Source organism: Grampus griseus (genome assembly GCF_964374135.1).
Source record: "Grampus griseus genome assembly, chromosome: 8".
NCBI classification, from domain to species: domain Eukaryota; kingdom Metazoa; phylum Chordata; class Mammalia; order Artiodactyla; family Delphinidae; genus Grampus; species Grampus griseus.
Window position 1 is genome coordinate 15,077,172 of NC_139002.1, and position 15,449 is coordinate 15,092,620.

General features: G+C 53.6%; 1 protein-coding gene across 2 annotated transcripts in view; it reads left to right on the top strand.

Annotated features, from left to right (window-relative positions):
* Nucleotides 1-2,789: 2,789 nt before the first annotated feature.
* Nucleotides 2,790-15,449, top strand: part of SCN4B (sodium voltage-gated channel beta subunit 4) — a 14,087-nt gene continuing 1,427 nt past the window's right edge. Inside the window, exons 1-4 of one of the 2 annotated variants that reach the window (XM_082659890.1) lie at nt 2,790-2,935; nt 10,558-10,730; nt 11,694-11,922; nt 13,635-13,764. In XM_082659890.1, coding sequence (XP_082516016.1) covers nt 2,875-2,935; nt 10,558-10,730; nt 11,694-11,922; nt 13,635-13,764 — 593 coding nt within the window. In that variant the 5' untranslated portion in view covers nt 2,790-2,874. The remainder of the gene's footprint in view (nt 2,936-10,557; nt 10,731-11,693; nt 11,923-13,634; nt 13,765-15,449) is intronic. The other variant, XM_082659891.1, reaches the window with a different exon arrangement.

The following is a 15,449-nucleotide window of genomic DNA, read 5'->3' on the forward strand; positions in this document are numbered from 1 at the left end:
TGAAATTCCTCTAGCCGCTAATGCATCTTTCAAGCACTTTTCCTGCCCAGCTGTGGAGCCCTCCTGCTCTCTAGAGGAAAGCTGGGGGTGTGGAGGGAGGGAATCAAATAATGGGGGAAGTTCTAATTCTGACTTTAAGAATCACTTTCTCTGTGACCTTGGGCCACACATTCTACCTCTTTGGGCCTGTTTCTTCATTTGGGAGGCGTGTGGGTTTCCTAAGGACCCTTCTGGCTCTAAGAATTGGTGAGCAGCGAGGCAGCCTAGAAGGTGGAGGGTGCGGAGGAAGCTGGCCTGTTTTTGTGTCCCCAGGGTCTAAAGATATCCAGGGAATGCTGTCCCCTCCCTTCCCCTTTCTCTGGGCAGGGGTCACTTTCCTTCCCTTTGACTCACCTCCTGTCTCAAATCAGCCTCCAGCTCTGAGAAACTTGACCCCTGCTGTAAAAATAAAGTGGGCAGTGTGGATGTCTGGCCCTGTGGATCTAGTGTCTGGAAGCTCCTGGAGAAGGAGGAGGTAAACGTGCAAACTTGGAGACAGGAAGAGTCTTAGCCTTTTTAGGGCCACAGACCTCTTTGAGAATAATGAGAGCTAAAATGTACTGTGGGCTGACCCTATGCCTAGAACTCTGTTAGCACTTTTACGTATGATAATATCTCATCCAGTCTTCATAGGTCCACATCTGATGTTTGTGAGGCCTGGGGCAACTGCACAAATGATAATTACATATATGTCTAAATATAAGTTATGAATCAAGATAACAAAGTGTTAAAACTCATCTATTATCCTCCACCTTTGATGAATTTTCCTCAGTCTTAATTTTAAGGCCAGGCCCAAAAGCCATTCCCTGGTCCACTCTTCCCTGGTCTTGCTGGGACAGGGTCTCTCTCATGCATGCCTGGGAACCCTCCATCTGCATGTCAAGTTCCATCCACTTCCCACCCTCTGTAAACAGCTGCCCTTTGCCCCGGCCTGGGGGTGCACATCCGGCATGGGCAGCTCCTGAGAGGATTGACCCGGGGAAGAGGCCTGCTCGGAATCGGGTCATGTGAACAGGGAATTCCAGGGTCCCGGATGTTCGGAGCATGGTCTAGAAGAGGAGGTGTATAGACTACCCTCCCTTCTATCCCAGGAAACACTTTTCCAGTGAGGAGGCATAGGGCCAGAGGAGGGCCAGAGTGAGGCCCTCCAAACTCAGGAGACCAGGGCTGAGGCCCCTGTTGCCCAGGTCTAAGGGTGGCATTGCTCTTAACAATTGCATGAGGTGAATATCGTCACTTTCACCATATTACAGATGAAGCTGCTGCAGAAGGTTGCATAACTTGCTCAAGGTCATACGACAACATATGCTGGAGCTGGGACTTGATTCCCCAGTGCCTAACTCCAGAGCCCCTATACCACTATCACAGCTATACTGAGCAGCCTCTCTCCTGGAAAAAAAGAGAGACATTCAGCATTTCCAGTACAACCTCAAGGGGTCCATGATCTCTGAAGCCCCCCAGGGACCCCAGGTTAAGAAGATGGGCGGTGCGGGGGCAGTAGCAGAGGTCAGGCCATGAAGTGGGAGCAGGTTTCCAGGTCTGAACCAGTCTCCAGACAGGCAAAGGTTGGAGGGTCAGGACCTCAGACAGGCCCTGTGGTGGCGGGAGGGGGCTGGGATGGCTGGGAAGGGGCTGCTGAGGAGGATAGCAGACATGAGTCACCAAACCACCCCAAGTAGCACTAGTCACTTGTAACTCAAGAGGGTCTGGGAAAAAGCCCTCTGACCTGGCTGCGACCCCCACCAAGCCCGGACATCTGCCCTGGGCTCCTCGACCCCCACCCCAAAAGGGAGGCGAGGCCAAGGGAGTCCTCCAGGATTCTGAAGGACTCAGGACACCCTTGGAGGGGGGTAAAAGGGGAGGGTCTGAGGGGGGTGGCCTAGGTGGGAAAAATGAGAAGTAGGGGTGCCGCGGGAGGGTGAAGCGGGGCTTGGACCCGATCGGTGGTGTCTGGCCGATTCCCTAACTAGGAGCATCATGATTTTCGAGGAGTTCCCTAACTAGGAGCATCATGATTTTCGAGGAGTCCACGAAGCAGTGGGAGAGGATGGTGGGCGGTGACGGGGGTAGTTTACAGTTGGAAGCCGGGTTCCCGGGACCCTGCACAGCGGGGCTTCGCGAGGCTGCACACTCGCGGGTCGGCGGCCGCGGCGGACAAGCCCGCACACGCCCGCCGGCTGCTGCAGTGCTGGCTGCGGGCATCCGAGCGGTCCCTTCGCGGCCCCGGGAGAGGGAGCCGCTACCCTACTCGTGTTCCTCAAAGCAGAACATCACAGCCTTCCAACAGCCGAAAAGCTCCATCTCTACCCCTCCCCAAACTATCCTCCTAATTGGCAGCTCAGCGCACGGGATGATGCGCGCGGCTGAGGGCGGCCCTGCAGTGCGAAGCCGCAGCCGCCCAGCCCGAGCCGGAGCGGAAGCAGGGGTGGTGGTGGTGGGGCCGGTACGGCTGGCTCCCGGGGCTCGGGGACCACGAGGCGGGGGCGCCCGGGGCTCCGCGGCGGCCACCGCCCCTCCTGCGGCTGGAGCGCTTCCAAAGCAGAGGAGCAGCGTCGCTCGCGTCTGCACTAGCTCGGAGGTCCTGCTGCTCCGGGTCCTCCTCCTCGGGCCCCTCCTTCTCCTCCCCTTGCCCTCCGCGGCTGCTCCCGCAGCCGGCTCCTCCTCTCCCTCCCTCCCCCTCTTCGCCCTTTCCGCGCCAACTTTCCCGAGCCCCGGCCGGCGGCGCACAGCTCCCCGGCAGCCTCGGGGCCGACTGCAGACCGAGGGCTGCGAGCGCGGCTGTGACCTGTGTATCCTGTCCCCGCGCCCCTGGTGCGCTCGGCAGAGAACAGCACGATGCCCGGGGCTGGGCACCGAGGCGCAGCCCGGGCGAGATGGCTGGGCACTGGGCTTTTGGGTAAGGCAGCCCCGGCTTGGTTTCTTCTGCCTCTTTCCCCCACCCTTCCCCCACCTTCCCCCAGAGGAGGAGACACTTAGAAGAGCAGCGCCTTGGACGGGGTGGGCTTTGGAGTGCGGCACGGAATGAGCATCGCGGCTACCGCCTCTTGCCGGACGCGGGCTCGGACTGCTGAGCTCCCTGGGGACCGTGCGCCGTCCCCTGCCCCATCCGGCCAGCCAGCCCCGAGATTAGTTCTTTGCTGTCTGTGGTGCCTTCAGCCCCGGGCTTCTAAAGCTGAATCTTGGGGCCCAGAGTTCGGAGGTTTAAGCGTGCTGGGGGAGGGTGTCTTTGCCTTGGGTGTAGGGGATGCCAGGTGGGTTTGCATCCCAACGTGTGCTTGTTCGGATGCTGGTTTCTACCTCTGCCCAGAGCCGTTTGCAACTTGGATGCTTGTTGCCCAGGCAGTAGCGTGCACCAGTTGGGGGTGGGGGAGCTCCCCTTCCTCCTGGTCCTTTTTCTGTTTGACTCCTCTGCTCTCTACTTCCCCCAGTGCCCATTGCCTTCCCTGCAGACTGGATGGGGTTGAAGGGACTTGGAGGACAGTTCAAGCCCCTATTTATTTATTTAGTTATTTTTGGCCCGCGCCTGCTTGCGGGATCTTATTTCCCGGACCAGGGACTGAACCCGCGCCCTCGGCAGAGAAAGCGCGGAGTCGGAGTTGTAACCACTGGACCGCCACGGAATTCCCCAAGCCCCCTTTTAGGAAGGATCTTATCCCTCTTCTTAGGTAAAGATTCCATGGGGGTGTGGGGGAACCTGTTTAGCCTGCTCCTAGCTCTTCATTTTTGGGATGAGTATGAAGACGGAGGGGGCACATCCAGAGGACACAGAAGAAACAGATTATTATCTATTAGTATGCACGCGATAGTTTCGAGCGTCAAACTCCAACAGATTGGGGGATGATATTTATTAAGGCCAGAATGCCTCACAAATCATAGCTGGATTTCAATGTAAGCCGACTCCATCTCCGGCACCTGCACCGCTTCCTGTTTATATTAGTCACATTTGGCTTCTGGCAGCTCCCCCCTCGCCGGGTCAGGCACACCATGTAGGCATTTGGGCTGTAAACAGGGAGACAGAAGCCTTTAAGGGCGGTCACTGCTGCTTCTGCAAATGTAAACTGTGTGCAGACCCGTCACGTTGGCACCTGGTGGAGGAGGGGGATAGAGGATGTCTTGCACTCAGGAGCCACTGATGTTATTACATCCCCACAGCTGGATCGAAGTCACTGGTGTTCTCTCTTGTAGCTTAGGCACAGATGTGCTGGTTTCACAGTGACCCTAGGAAGTGGGCCTCTGTAGGACTGAGGCTCCTCTTCACGGGCTAGGCACAGGGCCACTCTACACTAGCTGCCCCTCACCCCATCCCTGATCGGCCCGAGTTCCCACTGTGGCCATGGCCGTTTTATCCTCAACTGCGAAGTTGAGGATAAAATGGGTACCAGTCCCTTCCTAAGCATGTAACTGGTAATGTACGTGTCCTACCCACCCCTTCCTGTTCCCTGATTTGCTTAATTACTGTGACCTCTGTGTAATGATCACTTGTGAGGGTGCTATGTTGCCCCACCCTCTTTCCCTTGGTATGTGTTTATTAAGGGCTTGTTTAACGAGAAGGCAATGAGGGAGAGGGTGCTGAGTCCCACTCAGAGGAAGGAAAAGGAAAGGGTAAGTGAGGAGAAGAGGATGGGAAAGGGGGGAAATGGAGAAAGACCCCAGGTTTGAATCTGGAACGGGGGATTTGTTCTTCTTCAGGAGATGCAGGCCTGTGGGGTCTCCCGAGCCCTAATGCCTGCCTTGGATGGTGGGACCAGCATGCTAGGTAGACCCCAGGTACAGATCCTCCCGCTTTGCCCTGTTGCTGTGGGTGTAGGGCTCTCTGCATAAGCCACGGGCTGGCTGCACCAGTGCACCCGTTCCGTGGCCTGCAGGAGGAGGGATGGGCACTCTGCTTGGACTTGCTTGCAGAGCTGGTTTTGTTGAGCATCCAGTGTTGTCTCAGGGGCATGTTTCTATCCCGGCAAAGCCCCTCGGTGTGGGCCGGAAGGAGGCAGGTTGCCTAGGGTGAGGGAGCTGAAATCTTTCCTCTGTCTCTGGGCCCACGGGGCTTCCTGGCTCAGCCTTGCCCCCCCACCACGGCCCCCAGGGCCTGCACCCCAGGAGGGGTCTTGTCCTGCTGACCTCGGCCCACTTTCTGCCTCCCAGCTCTAACTTTGAGCCTGTCTGACTCCCCCGGGGGCCAGAGTGTATCAGCTTCCTTATTAACGTCAGCTGTGATTCCGCCTGCCCTGCCAGGAGAGCCCTGGGAGCTAAACTTAGAGAGGGCACCACGCTGCCCCTCTTTCCTCCCTCCACCCCAAGGTGGGTGTCACTGTCCCCGGATGTGGGAAAAGGTGGCAGAATGTTTCTGCCTTGGCATCTGCCTTGGAAGGTCTGATGGTAGCCCTGAGATCCCTGCTGGTGTATTTAATGATAACATTTGCATGTACCCAACACATTTTTACTTTAAATGGGAGGCCTGAGTCAATCCTTAGACAAAACCGCAGCACCCAGATGATATAGGAGGGGGCCGATCAGTAAATAGCAAAGGAAACGGCTGCTCTGAGAGTGGCTCCATGGTTAGGGTCTTTCAGTGAGCAAAGGCAAGGCTTAGGGGTTTAGGATTGAATTCCACAAGATCATGAGTAGGAGGACTTGTTCATCAATCCCACGATGCCAGAAAGAGGCCCTCAATCTGAAACACACACAAGAAATTCTGAAGAGTTTAGTTTGGGACAAAGCAAAGGAAGTCCTTCTTTATCTAAGGAAATAACCACATGGAAATAATTACCTCCAAGAAGTAATACAAGGTGAAAGTATAAAACAGCATGTGAATGGCCTGGAGATATTGTTGACTGACACTGGTCATTGAGTTGGGGTGCCTTGGTTACATCTAGACCTGTGATGGGGGCCACCTCTGTCTCCCTCCCTTTAAACACTAGCCTCCACCTGCAGAGTGCCCAGGCCAGAGGATGGACTCACTGAAGCCCTTCTTGTGTTTTTTTTTTTTTTTTTTTTTTGCGATACGCGGGCCTCTCACTGCTGTGGCCTCTCCCGTTGCGGAGCACAGGCTCCGGATGCGCAGGCTCAGCGGCCATGGCTCACGGGCCCAGCCGCTCCGCGGCATGTGGGATCCTCCCGGACTGGGGCACGAACCCACGTCCCCTGCATCGGCAGGCGGACTCTCAACCACTGTGCCACCAGGGAAGCCCCCTTCTCGTGTTTTATAAGCTCATGTTATACCAAGCTCAGAATGTAGGAAAGACAGCCATCCCTGGTTTGGGGCTATGGCACCTCTGACTTTCTCAAGGTCAGCGGGCAGAGTGGGGCCTGCCTTGTGTCTGCTGACCCATCCACCCTGGCTGAAGTACCTCTCGGGGTCCTCTAGTGGATTTATACCTGCCCCTGCTCCCTCCTCTCCCCGCAGCGCAGGCTCACAGGGGAGAAGGTACAAGAGGCAGGCCCCTGGGCTTTCCTGTGCACGAGTCTCCCAGACACAGCTGGCAGGACTTTTGCCTGCTGGGAGGGCGTGCTGTGGAGAAGCCAGGCTTGTTTGACCTCTCTGATGCCTTAACTCGGGCAGGGCTCTGAACTTCTCCGTGGAAACGTCTCTGCCTTTCCTTTGTCCCCTCCGGGCTACGATGGAAATGGCAATGCTTCACTCTGAGAGTCGGGGAGTCCCGATTGTATTAGAGTTAAGTCATCCACATGGGCACACACTAATCAGGCAGAAATGTGCACTGTCATCAGCCAGACCTTAAAGAAATACTTTTCTCCTCTGTTCTGGACTTTTTTTTTTTTTTGCTTCTTTTTTTTTTTTTGCTTCTATTTAAAGCAGTCAAATAATTTCACTTTTGATGTGTATCTTTGGTGCTCTTGGAGAGCCCATTCTGGCTGAGGTTGGGGAGAGGGATTTGGCCCCTGACTTGCATTCCCCGCCACCTTCCCCAGGATCCCGAACGCTGGAGGCTGGCGGTGTGGTGATCCTTGGAGCACATGCTCAGGCCCCAAGGGAGCACTGTAGCCATCAGGAAGCTGCCTTCTCCCGAGAGCTTCCCTGTCACAGCTCTGTACTCTTTTCCTTGGTTTGCGGGGGCGGTAGGGGGAGAGCAGCAAAGCTGGGGTCTCCGATCAGAAGGCCATCTTCTAGGCTGGAGGGTGATCTCATGTCTGTCTCCCATCCCTAGACCTCTGGGGCAGGGGGTTGGGGGAGGGGAGAGATAAAAAGAAAACCAAGAGTGCTAAGGAGAGCTTGGCCCTGACAGCACTGTTCTCTTGGAGAGGCACCGTCACAAAGGGGTGAACAGCAGAGTGCCGTCGGTACACTGCTTATTCCACTCACCAGTTGTGTGGCCTTGAGCAGGTTAATCTCTCTCAGCCTCTTTTCTTCATTTTGTATATTGGAGATAAAAATAATAACTAACTACCTCATAGGATTATTATGAGGATTAAATGGGACAGTGCATGTAAAATGCCTGTCCTATTTTATAATAGGTGCTCAACTCAGATTCACCATTTATTATGTGGCCCTGGGCAAGTGACTTAACGTCTCTGAGCCTCAGTTTCATTGCCTGTGAAATAAGAAAAATGATACCTACCTTTTGGCATTCTAATAAAACTTGGAGTTAACAGGTAGCAATCCTCTTGCACAGTGGTTCTCAAAGTGTCATCCCTGACCACAGCATTCCCTGGGACCTTCTTAGAAATGCAAATTTCCAGGCTCCATTCTACATGCTAGATCAGTAACTCCCCCACAGAGCTAGCTGTAATTGCCCTCCAGGTGATTCTGACGCTCTGTGAATTTGAAAGCCACTGCTCTAGAACAATTCCTGGCACAGAGGAGCTGATCAAAGAATGAAGGCTAATTGAAATGACCTCTCAGCACTAATTGGAACCCAGCAGGTGGGCAAACCCTGCTGCTTAAGGATGTAAGGAAGGACTTTCTTGCTTTGGGGCTTTGGGATGCTAGAAATGTCTCTTTTTTTTTGATCTTAGGTTAAGTCACCTAACCTGTCTATGGTCAGTTGCCGTGTCTGTAATAGGGAGGTATCACAGTACACCACTCATAGCATGGATGTGAAGGTTAAATGTGCCTGGCACATAGTAATTGCTGAGTAAGTATCAGCAGTTGTTGACAGTGGCAGGGGATCCTGGACCCGGGGTGTTATCTCTGAGCTTCGTGGTAAGAGCAGTCCACTTTGCCTTCAGAAGTGAGTGGACATGGAGAAGCTGAGGGGGGCCCTGAGAGCAGAGTTGGGCTGCCAGCTCTCCTTGGAGCTCCTCTTATTTATTTATTTATTTGGCTTCGTGCAGCATGTGTGATCTTAGCTCCCCACCGCCGGGGAACTCCTCCCCTATTTAAAAAGCATCGCCCATGTGGTACCAGGCATCATTATCTCATGTGGGCAAAACAAGAGGAAGCTGGTTTATGATGTACCACGAGGGAATTAAGTTTGACGAAAGAGGTCCTTCCCTGAGATGAGGATGGGAGAAAGAGCAAGGTTGGTGGCCTTTAAAACAAAGACTGACCCTGGCTGTCTTGGGAACCAGGGCAGTTCTGGGAATTGCCTTTAGAGCTGGGAGCTGACCTGGCCTGGAAGGGTTCTCAAGTGGCTCGGCCACTAAACCCAGTCAGTTCAGCCAAGTTTCCTCCCCTTTTAGGTCTTGGTTGTCCTGTCTTTAAATCAGGCAGTGGCAACTTAGTGTCTGTAACATGGATCAGTCTGGATCCTTTAGCTCTTACACTCTGGGAGCTCTAGGCTGGAGGTCCAAGTAGTTGAGAGAAATTACAGTCTGGGAAGAGATGCCAGGGAAACTTTGGCATAGGAGTTGGTACAGCCAGATGGATGCTCTCAACTGCCCACTAGACCTGGGGTCAGACCCCAGTTCAGATTTCAGCTGCCTCTAGAAGTGGTATGACTTTGGCCAAGGCACAAGGCACTTTGCTCTTCTGAGCCTCATTTCTCCCACCTGTAAAATGTGATTAATAAGCCCCCCTTACAGGTGTGAGGTGAGGGTGATATGAGATTACTCACACATAGCCTTAGCAAGCCTTAGCAAGCATCCGCTTAGCAAGCGGCCCAGGAAAAGGTCATTATTCTTAGGATCACTGGAAAGCTGAGAAGGACTCCCTCTGAGTCCTCACCCAGGGTGACCCTGGGTGCCTGGTTCATCTAGGGGCAAGGAGAGCTACTCTCTGATTCCGACACCCCTCTTCCCCATGACCTTGAGGTACGGTGGACTATCCTCAAGGACTTTGTAGGACAGGAGTTCCAGGTTTCCTTACAAGAACTCATGAGGCAGAACCCGGGGGCCACGAGTGGAAATTCACGATTGCCACCTGCTCAAGCGGTAGGGGTGGTTTTGATGCGAGGGTGTGGGAAAGAAGCAGGGGCGGGGGTGTAGGGCTCGGGGGATGTTCCCAGGACAAGAGGCCGCAGTGGGGCTGCGGGGAGTGGGGGGCAGGATGGGCCACTTCGGGTCACGAGGGGACGGAGTGTGCAGCGCCCTCTCCAGGCACCCCGCTTGCGTGCACCTGGTTGCCCGCAGTCGGCTTCCACAAAGCGTCTTCCGCCCTGACTTTCTCTGTGTTATTGCTTTATCCGTTCGGTTCTCGATGCTGCTGACCGATGCCCAGACGTGCTCTGTTCCACCCCACCCCTCTGGACGCCATCCCGCCCTGTCTCCCTTCTCTTCTCGGGGTCCCGCTCGGTGGTTCAGCAAGGTCCAGCGCGAGGCTCCCCTCTACCTCTCCGCCCCTTGGGGCCGGTGGGAGCCGCCAGGGTCGGTGATGAGTGGCTGCTGCCGTTTTCGTCTTTTTCACCTCACGGGACCCCCTCAGCCTCCCAATACCCCACCCCCAATCCCGGAAACGTAACGGGGATGCCGCGCACAGCCCTCGGGGAAATTCCCAGCGCGAACGGGAGGCGCGGGTCCTGCCCTTGGGGGCGATGCAGGGACCGCATCCGCAGGTTAGGGGGCGAGGACTCGCGGCATGGAGGCAGGGGCCCGGGTTTCCTGGGTTGGGGTGACTCCTGGTGGTCACTTAGAATGCCCCAAGGGCTGCTAACTGGCTCGGAAGTCCATCCAGCTCAGCCCAAGCGGGAGAATGAATCACGGCGGTGGCCCAGGCAGTGTACGTTGAAGTAAAGAGAACCATCTTCCTGATATTGACACCAAGGGTGATAGAGACCTCTCAGCCTGACCAAGCCACTCCACCCTATCCGAGAGGTCCCTTCCAGGCCGCCAGCCTGGAGGTTCCGATGGTTTTTTTTTTTTTTTTCCCCCGGTACGCGGGCCTCTCACTGTTGTGGCCTCTCCCGTTGCGGAGCACAGGCTCCGGATGCGCAGGCTCCGGATGCGCAGGCTCCGGATGCGCAGGCTCAGCGGCCATGGCTCACGGGCCCAGCCGCTCCGCGGCATGTGGGATCCTCCCGGACCGGGGCACGAACCCGTGTCCCCTGCATCGGCAGGCGGACTCTCAACCACTGCGCCACCAGGGAAGCCCCCGATGGGGTTTTAAGGGAAGTGGTGCCCCTCACACAGGTCTCTTCCTGGTCCCTGTGTCCCTGTCGCTGGAGGTATCTGTGGGAAAGGCCGCTACCATCTACGCTGTCAACGGCACGGAGATCCTGCTGCCCTGCACCTTCACCAGCTGCTTTGGCTTCCAGAACCTGCGCTTCTGGTGGTCCTACAACAGCAGTGATACATTCAAGATTGTAAGTAGGCGGGGAAGGGACAGGACAGCTCAGATCCTCCTCCCTTCCTTGTCGCCTCACCCCTGCCTCCCATCCCAGGTTCTGGTCATTTCTGGCCTGACCCCACGGTGATGGTCCCCAGGACCTTTCGTCACCTTTTCTCCCAGTATTGTTGTTGGAGCCTGTCTAGAAGGATCTAAGTGGGAAGGATGCTTAGATTGTGTTGCCAGAATTTGAGGTCTGTTGGAATTCTTGGCTAGAGTCCTCTGTCTCGTGTGAAGAAATACCTGAAACTTGGTTAGCTTGTATAAAAATTAATACTTTAATGTAAAAAACAGGAGAGACAAGACCTTCGGGAGACTTGGAGAGGGGGAATGAGGAGAGTCCAAATCGGAGGAGGGCTGGGGAACAGGACTTGGAAGGATGGGAGGGCAAGGTGGAGAAGAGAAAGGGCCAGGGCTGTGGCCACGGGTGGGGATGGGGCAGTCAGCAGGTGTTTATTGAGTACTCGCTCTGCAATCTAGTAGGGGACCAGCAGTCACAAGACACCAACTCTGGATGTAATTAGACGCTGAATTCAGAGGGTACCGATGCACAGTGCTGTGGGGTCGATCCACGTCCTGATGGAGGGTCAGAATCAGACAGATGGGATGTGGCGTCAGCAGAGGCCGGGGGGAGTGATAGAGGGAAACGAGTGTGGTATTTGCAGGATTCGTTACTTAAAAGGCTTTTATGAAGAGAACAGTAAAAGCATGCTACATTCTAGGGAGACCTTAATAACAGAAAGTGGGTTTAGCCTGAAGCCAGTAAACTTCAGGTTAGACAGGCAGAGCTATCGATACTGGAAGGAAACGACTGGGGGAGGGCTCTTCCTGGACCTGGCCAGGGAGATACCCAAGGAGTGGGCTGGAGTGACGTCATGACTCTCGAAAGGACCTTGATTCTTTCTTGGCCACCTCCTGGCTCCCCTCTTCCCCCCCACAGCTCATAGATGGGATCGTGAAGAATGAGAAGTCAGACCCCAAGGTGAAGTTGAAAGATGATGACCGCATCACTCTGGAGGGCTCTGTGAAGGAGAAAATGAACAATATTTCCATTCTGCTGAGGAACCTGGAGTTCAGCGACACGGGCAAATACACCTGCCACGTGAAGAACCCCAAGGAGAATTATCTTCAGCACCAGGCCACCATCTTCCTCCAAGTTGTTGATAAACGTATGCAGTAAGGCCTGGGACAAGGGCAGTAAAGTTGGAAGGACGGGGGTGGGGGTGGGTACCCAATTCAGTGTAATGGTGAAATGGACCACGTTGGTGTTTTCTTTCGCTTTATGCTTTCAAGAGCTACTGGAGTTACATCTGGAAGCTTGAATAACTTAGCTCGAATACTTATTCTGCCCCTGAATAGCTTGTGATATACGTTTAGGCCTTCTGAACCTTGTTTTCCTCATCTGTAGAATCTGCATTCGCTTCGGGTTGTTGTGAGAGTTACAGAAGCTACTACACGGCAGTGTTTTGTAAAGTTCTCCGTATGTGCTGATTATCACTGTGGATTCTGTTAGTGACAGCCGATTGGATGCCAGGCATCAAACCAAAGAGTGCTATGAATGATACACAGTGTTCTTTCTCGAGGAATTGACAGGTCAGGGTAGGACAGAAGACAGGTAAACACATAATTGAAACAGGGGCAAAGCATGTAACCGACTGATAAGAATGATCTCTCCCTCTGGAGCCTAAGTCCCAGTTGGTGGGGTTTCATTCTGACACAGGTGAAACAGACAACGAGGAAGCGTGTGATGAGGATGTCACCTGATCCCAGACACTGGCGGTGTTTAGGGAAAGGGCTGGAGGAGTTAGGCTGGGTGGGCATCTACGAGGGGGGAGCCTGGAAGGCTAGGGAGGTGCAGAAGCAGAGAAAAAGGAAGGAAATCTGCTTAAGGATCCTGATCGTTCTGTGTTTCTTGTGTGCCTGGGGGTCCACTGCTCCCTAGATGGTGTGGAATTTCTACAGAGGAGATGCTCATGATTCTGGAATTTTTTATTTTTATTTTTTTAATTATTTTTTGCGGTACGCGGGCCTCTCACTGCTGTGGCCTCTCCCGTTGTGGAGCACAGGCTCCGGACACGCAGGCTCAGCGGCCATGGTTCACAGGGCCCAGCCACTCCGCGGCATGTGGGATCTTCCCGGACCGGGGCACGAACCCATGTCCCCTGCATCGGCAGGCGGACTCTCAACCACTGCGCCACCAGGGAAGCCCTGGAATTTTTGAAGTTAGGGCCATTAGGCTTCTCAGGTGGATTGGATATGGGGGTTTGTAAAAAAGAGAGGAGTCAAGAATGACTCCAAGGATTTGGGCCAGAGCAATTAGAAGGATGGAGTTTTCTCAGCAGAGATGGGAGAGACTGTGGGTGGAGAAGGTTTGGGAAGTCAGGGGTTCAGTTTTCAGTTGAGGGAACTGAGGCTAGAAGAGTTAAGTGACCAGTTCTAGGTTACCCCCTAGTAAGTGACCATGGAAATCCTGTAGTTGAAATCCAGACTGCCTGGCTCCAGTACCTTCTGATCACATAAGAGATGTCACGGGGAGATTCTCAATTTCTTCTGCATGGGCAGCGGACACCTAGGAAGAGGCAAGTGAAAGTCTCATGTTTGAGGGTCAGGTCAAACCTGGGTGCTGTGGTCCCTGAGTCTGAGTTATTCCAGAACTTGTGTGGGTGTCTGCGGGAGGGCGTATGTGCAGAGTGTCGGGGGAGAGGGCCGTCTTCCCGTTATGCCCTAGCCTGATGGATGCCATATTCTAGCTTCTCCTGCTTCCTGCCTGAGGTGGGCATGTCCCAGTTGCCCAGGTTGGAGGCTCTGGAGCTGCTGGGCTGCCATGGTGACTCCTGTTCCCCTTTTCCACCCCCCTTCTCTCCCTGCTCTGGCCATGAAGTGGAAGAAGTGGACAACACAGTGACACTCATCATCCTGGCTGTTGTGGGCGGGGTCATTGGGTTCCTCATCTTCATCCTGCTGGTTAAGAAGTTCATCGCCTTCATTATCAAGAAGACTCAGGAGAAGAAGTGAGTTGACTCCTGTCCTCCCACCAGCCCACCACCCACTCTCATATTATAGGTGTTCCCAGCATCTTCTCATCCACCGTCATCTACCCCATCTGCCCTTCATCCTTCTGCCTATCTCCTAATCCCATCCTCTCTTCCTAATTCTCTCACTCTCTTCCCTATCCCTGCCACCCTCCTCCCATCTTCCAGCCCCATCCCTAATCTCACTTCCTTTTCCCCATCCTCCCAGTAGGTGTTTGTTAATGCACTGACTTCACTGAGAACATAAATACAACCCACTTGCTCTTCCTCATTCCCCTGTCTTCCTGCCCATCCCGTTAGCCTGTCTCTATTTGTACCACCTAAATCTAAAGTCCTACCAAAGGCTTTAAGATGCCTTTTTTTTTTTTTTTTCAGATCAGGGAAAATATAAGATTCCATGTACAGAAGCTCTAAAATGGGAAGATCCTTCTAGGGTGATGGGAGTCTCTTATTGTGAAATTCTGAAAATCCTAATGAGGGAGATAAAAACAGTCTGAAAAGGCTGATATGGCCACCTAGGAAGCCCTAGGATAAATTCAGGTATAAATCAGATATCTGTAAGAGGAAGGGGAGGAAAGATGGGGAGGTACAAAGGGTGCGACCCAGGCCCAGAATTGCCGGAACAGGCAGGCTCCAAAATTGAATGTTGCAAAACCAGAGCAGGCAGAAGGCATTTGAAAGTTGTGTTCTTGGCAAGAAAGATGAGATGAGGCAGGCCTGCCATTGGAGCAGAGAGGGTGAGAGTAACAAGGAGAGGAAGAGAGAAGGGGGAGATGCTCTGTTGGTGTTGGCTTCATTCTGCTCTGTTGAGAAGAAAGAATTAGGCTTGAAAGGGCAGAAATTCCACTGGTAAGAAGGGAAGGCAGCTGATGGCAGGGAGGGACTTTAGAGAACGGCAGAGGGGAGGGGGAGCAGGGAGGAGGAACTGGTTGAGATGATGAACTCTTGGGTTGTCCACCTGTATCATGGCCAGAGGCTGGGAGGGTTTTGGAGATCTGAAGAGGGGCCAGGAGCATGGAGCTGGACCAAATTCTGTTTTTAACAATCAGTCTGACTATTGATAGCGAGCAAATTTGGAGAACACATTATTCAACATATGGTTTAAAAGCACTTAGAAAAGAAAACAGTGATCCTTGGGAGCCGCCACAAGTTCATCAAAAACAAGGCAGGCTAACATTTTCTTGCTAGCACACAGCTGGATCAGGACGCTACAGATAGTAATACTTCCTGTCATTCACCGCATGCCTACCGTGTGTTAGGTACTCCAGCAGGCATTTTTTAAATAAAATATGTACAATTTTATTTTGAAGTTGAGCAAAGTGAGGTTCAGAGTGGTTTAGTGACTTGACTAAGGCTAATAAGTGATAGAGTTGGGATTTGAATCCTGACTTGTTTGCTTTGAAGCTTCAACCATTGCCACCATACCCTACTGATTCATGCGGTGGATCTAGAGTTCAGTCAGTCGTTCCTTCATTCGGTGACTCTTTTTGAGGTGCTGTGTGCAAGGTACTGTGCCAGGTGCTGCAGGAAATTCTGGAAGGAATGAGATTCTGTGAAGAAGACATGTACACAAATCATTGTAACATGAGGCAGAGGGATTAGGGCCGGTGTAGAGGTGTGAGAGAATGCCGCAGGGGTTCAGGAGAGGGTGAGATACTAGGGAA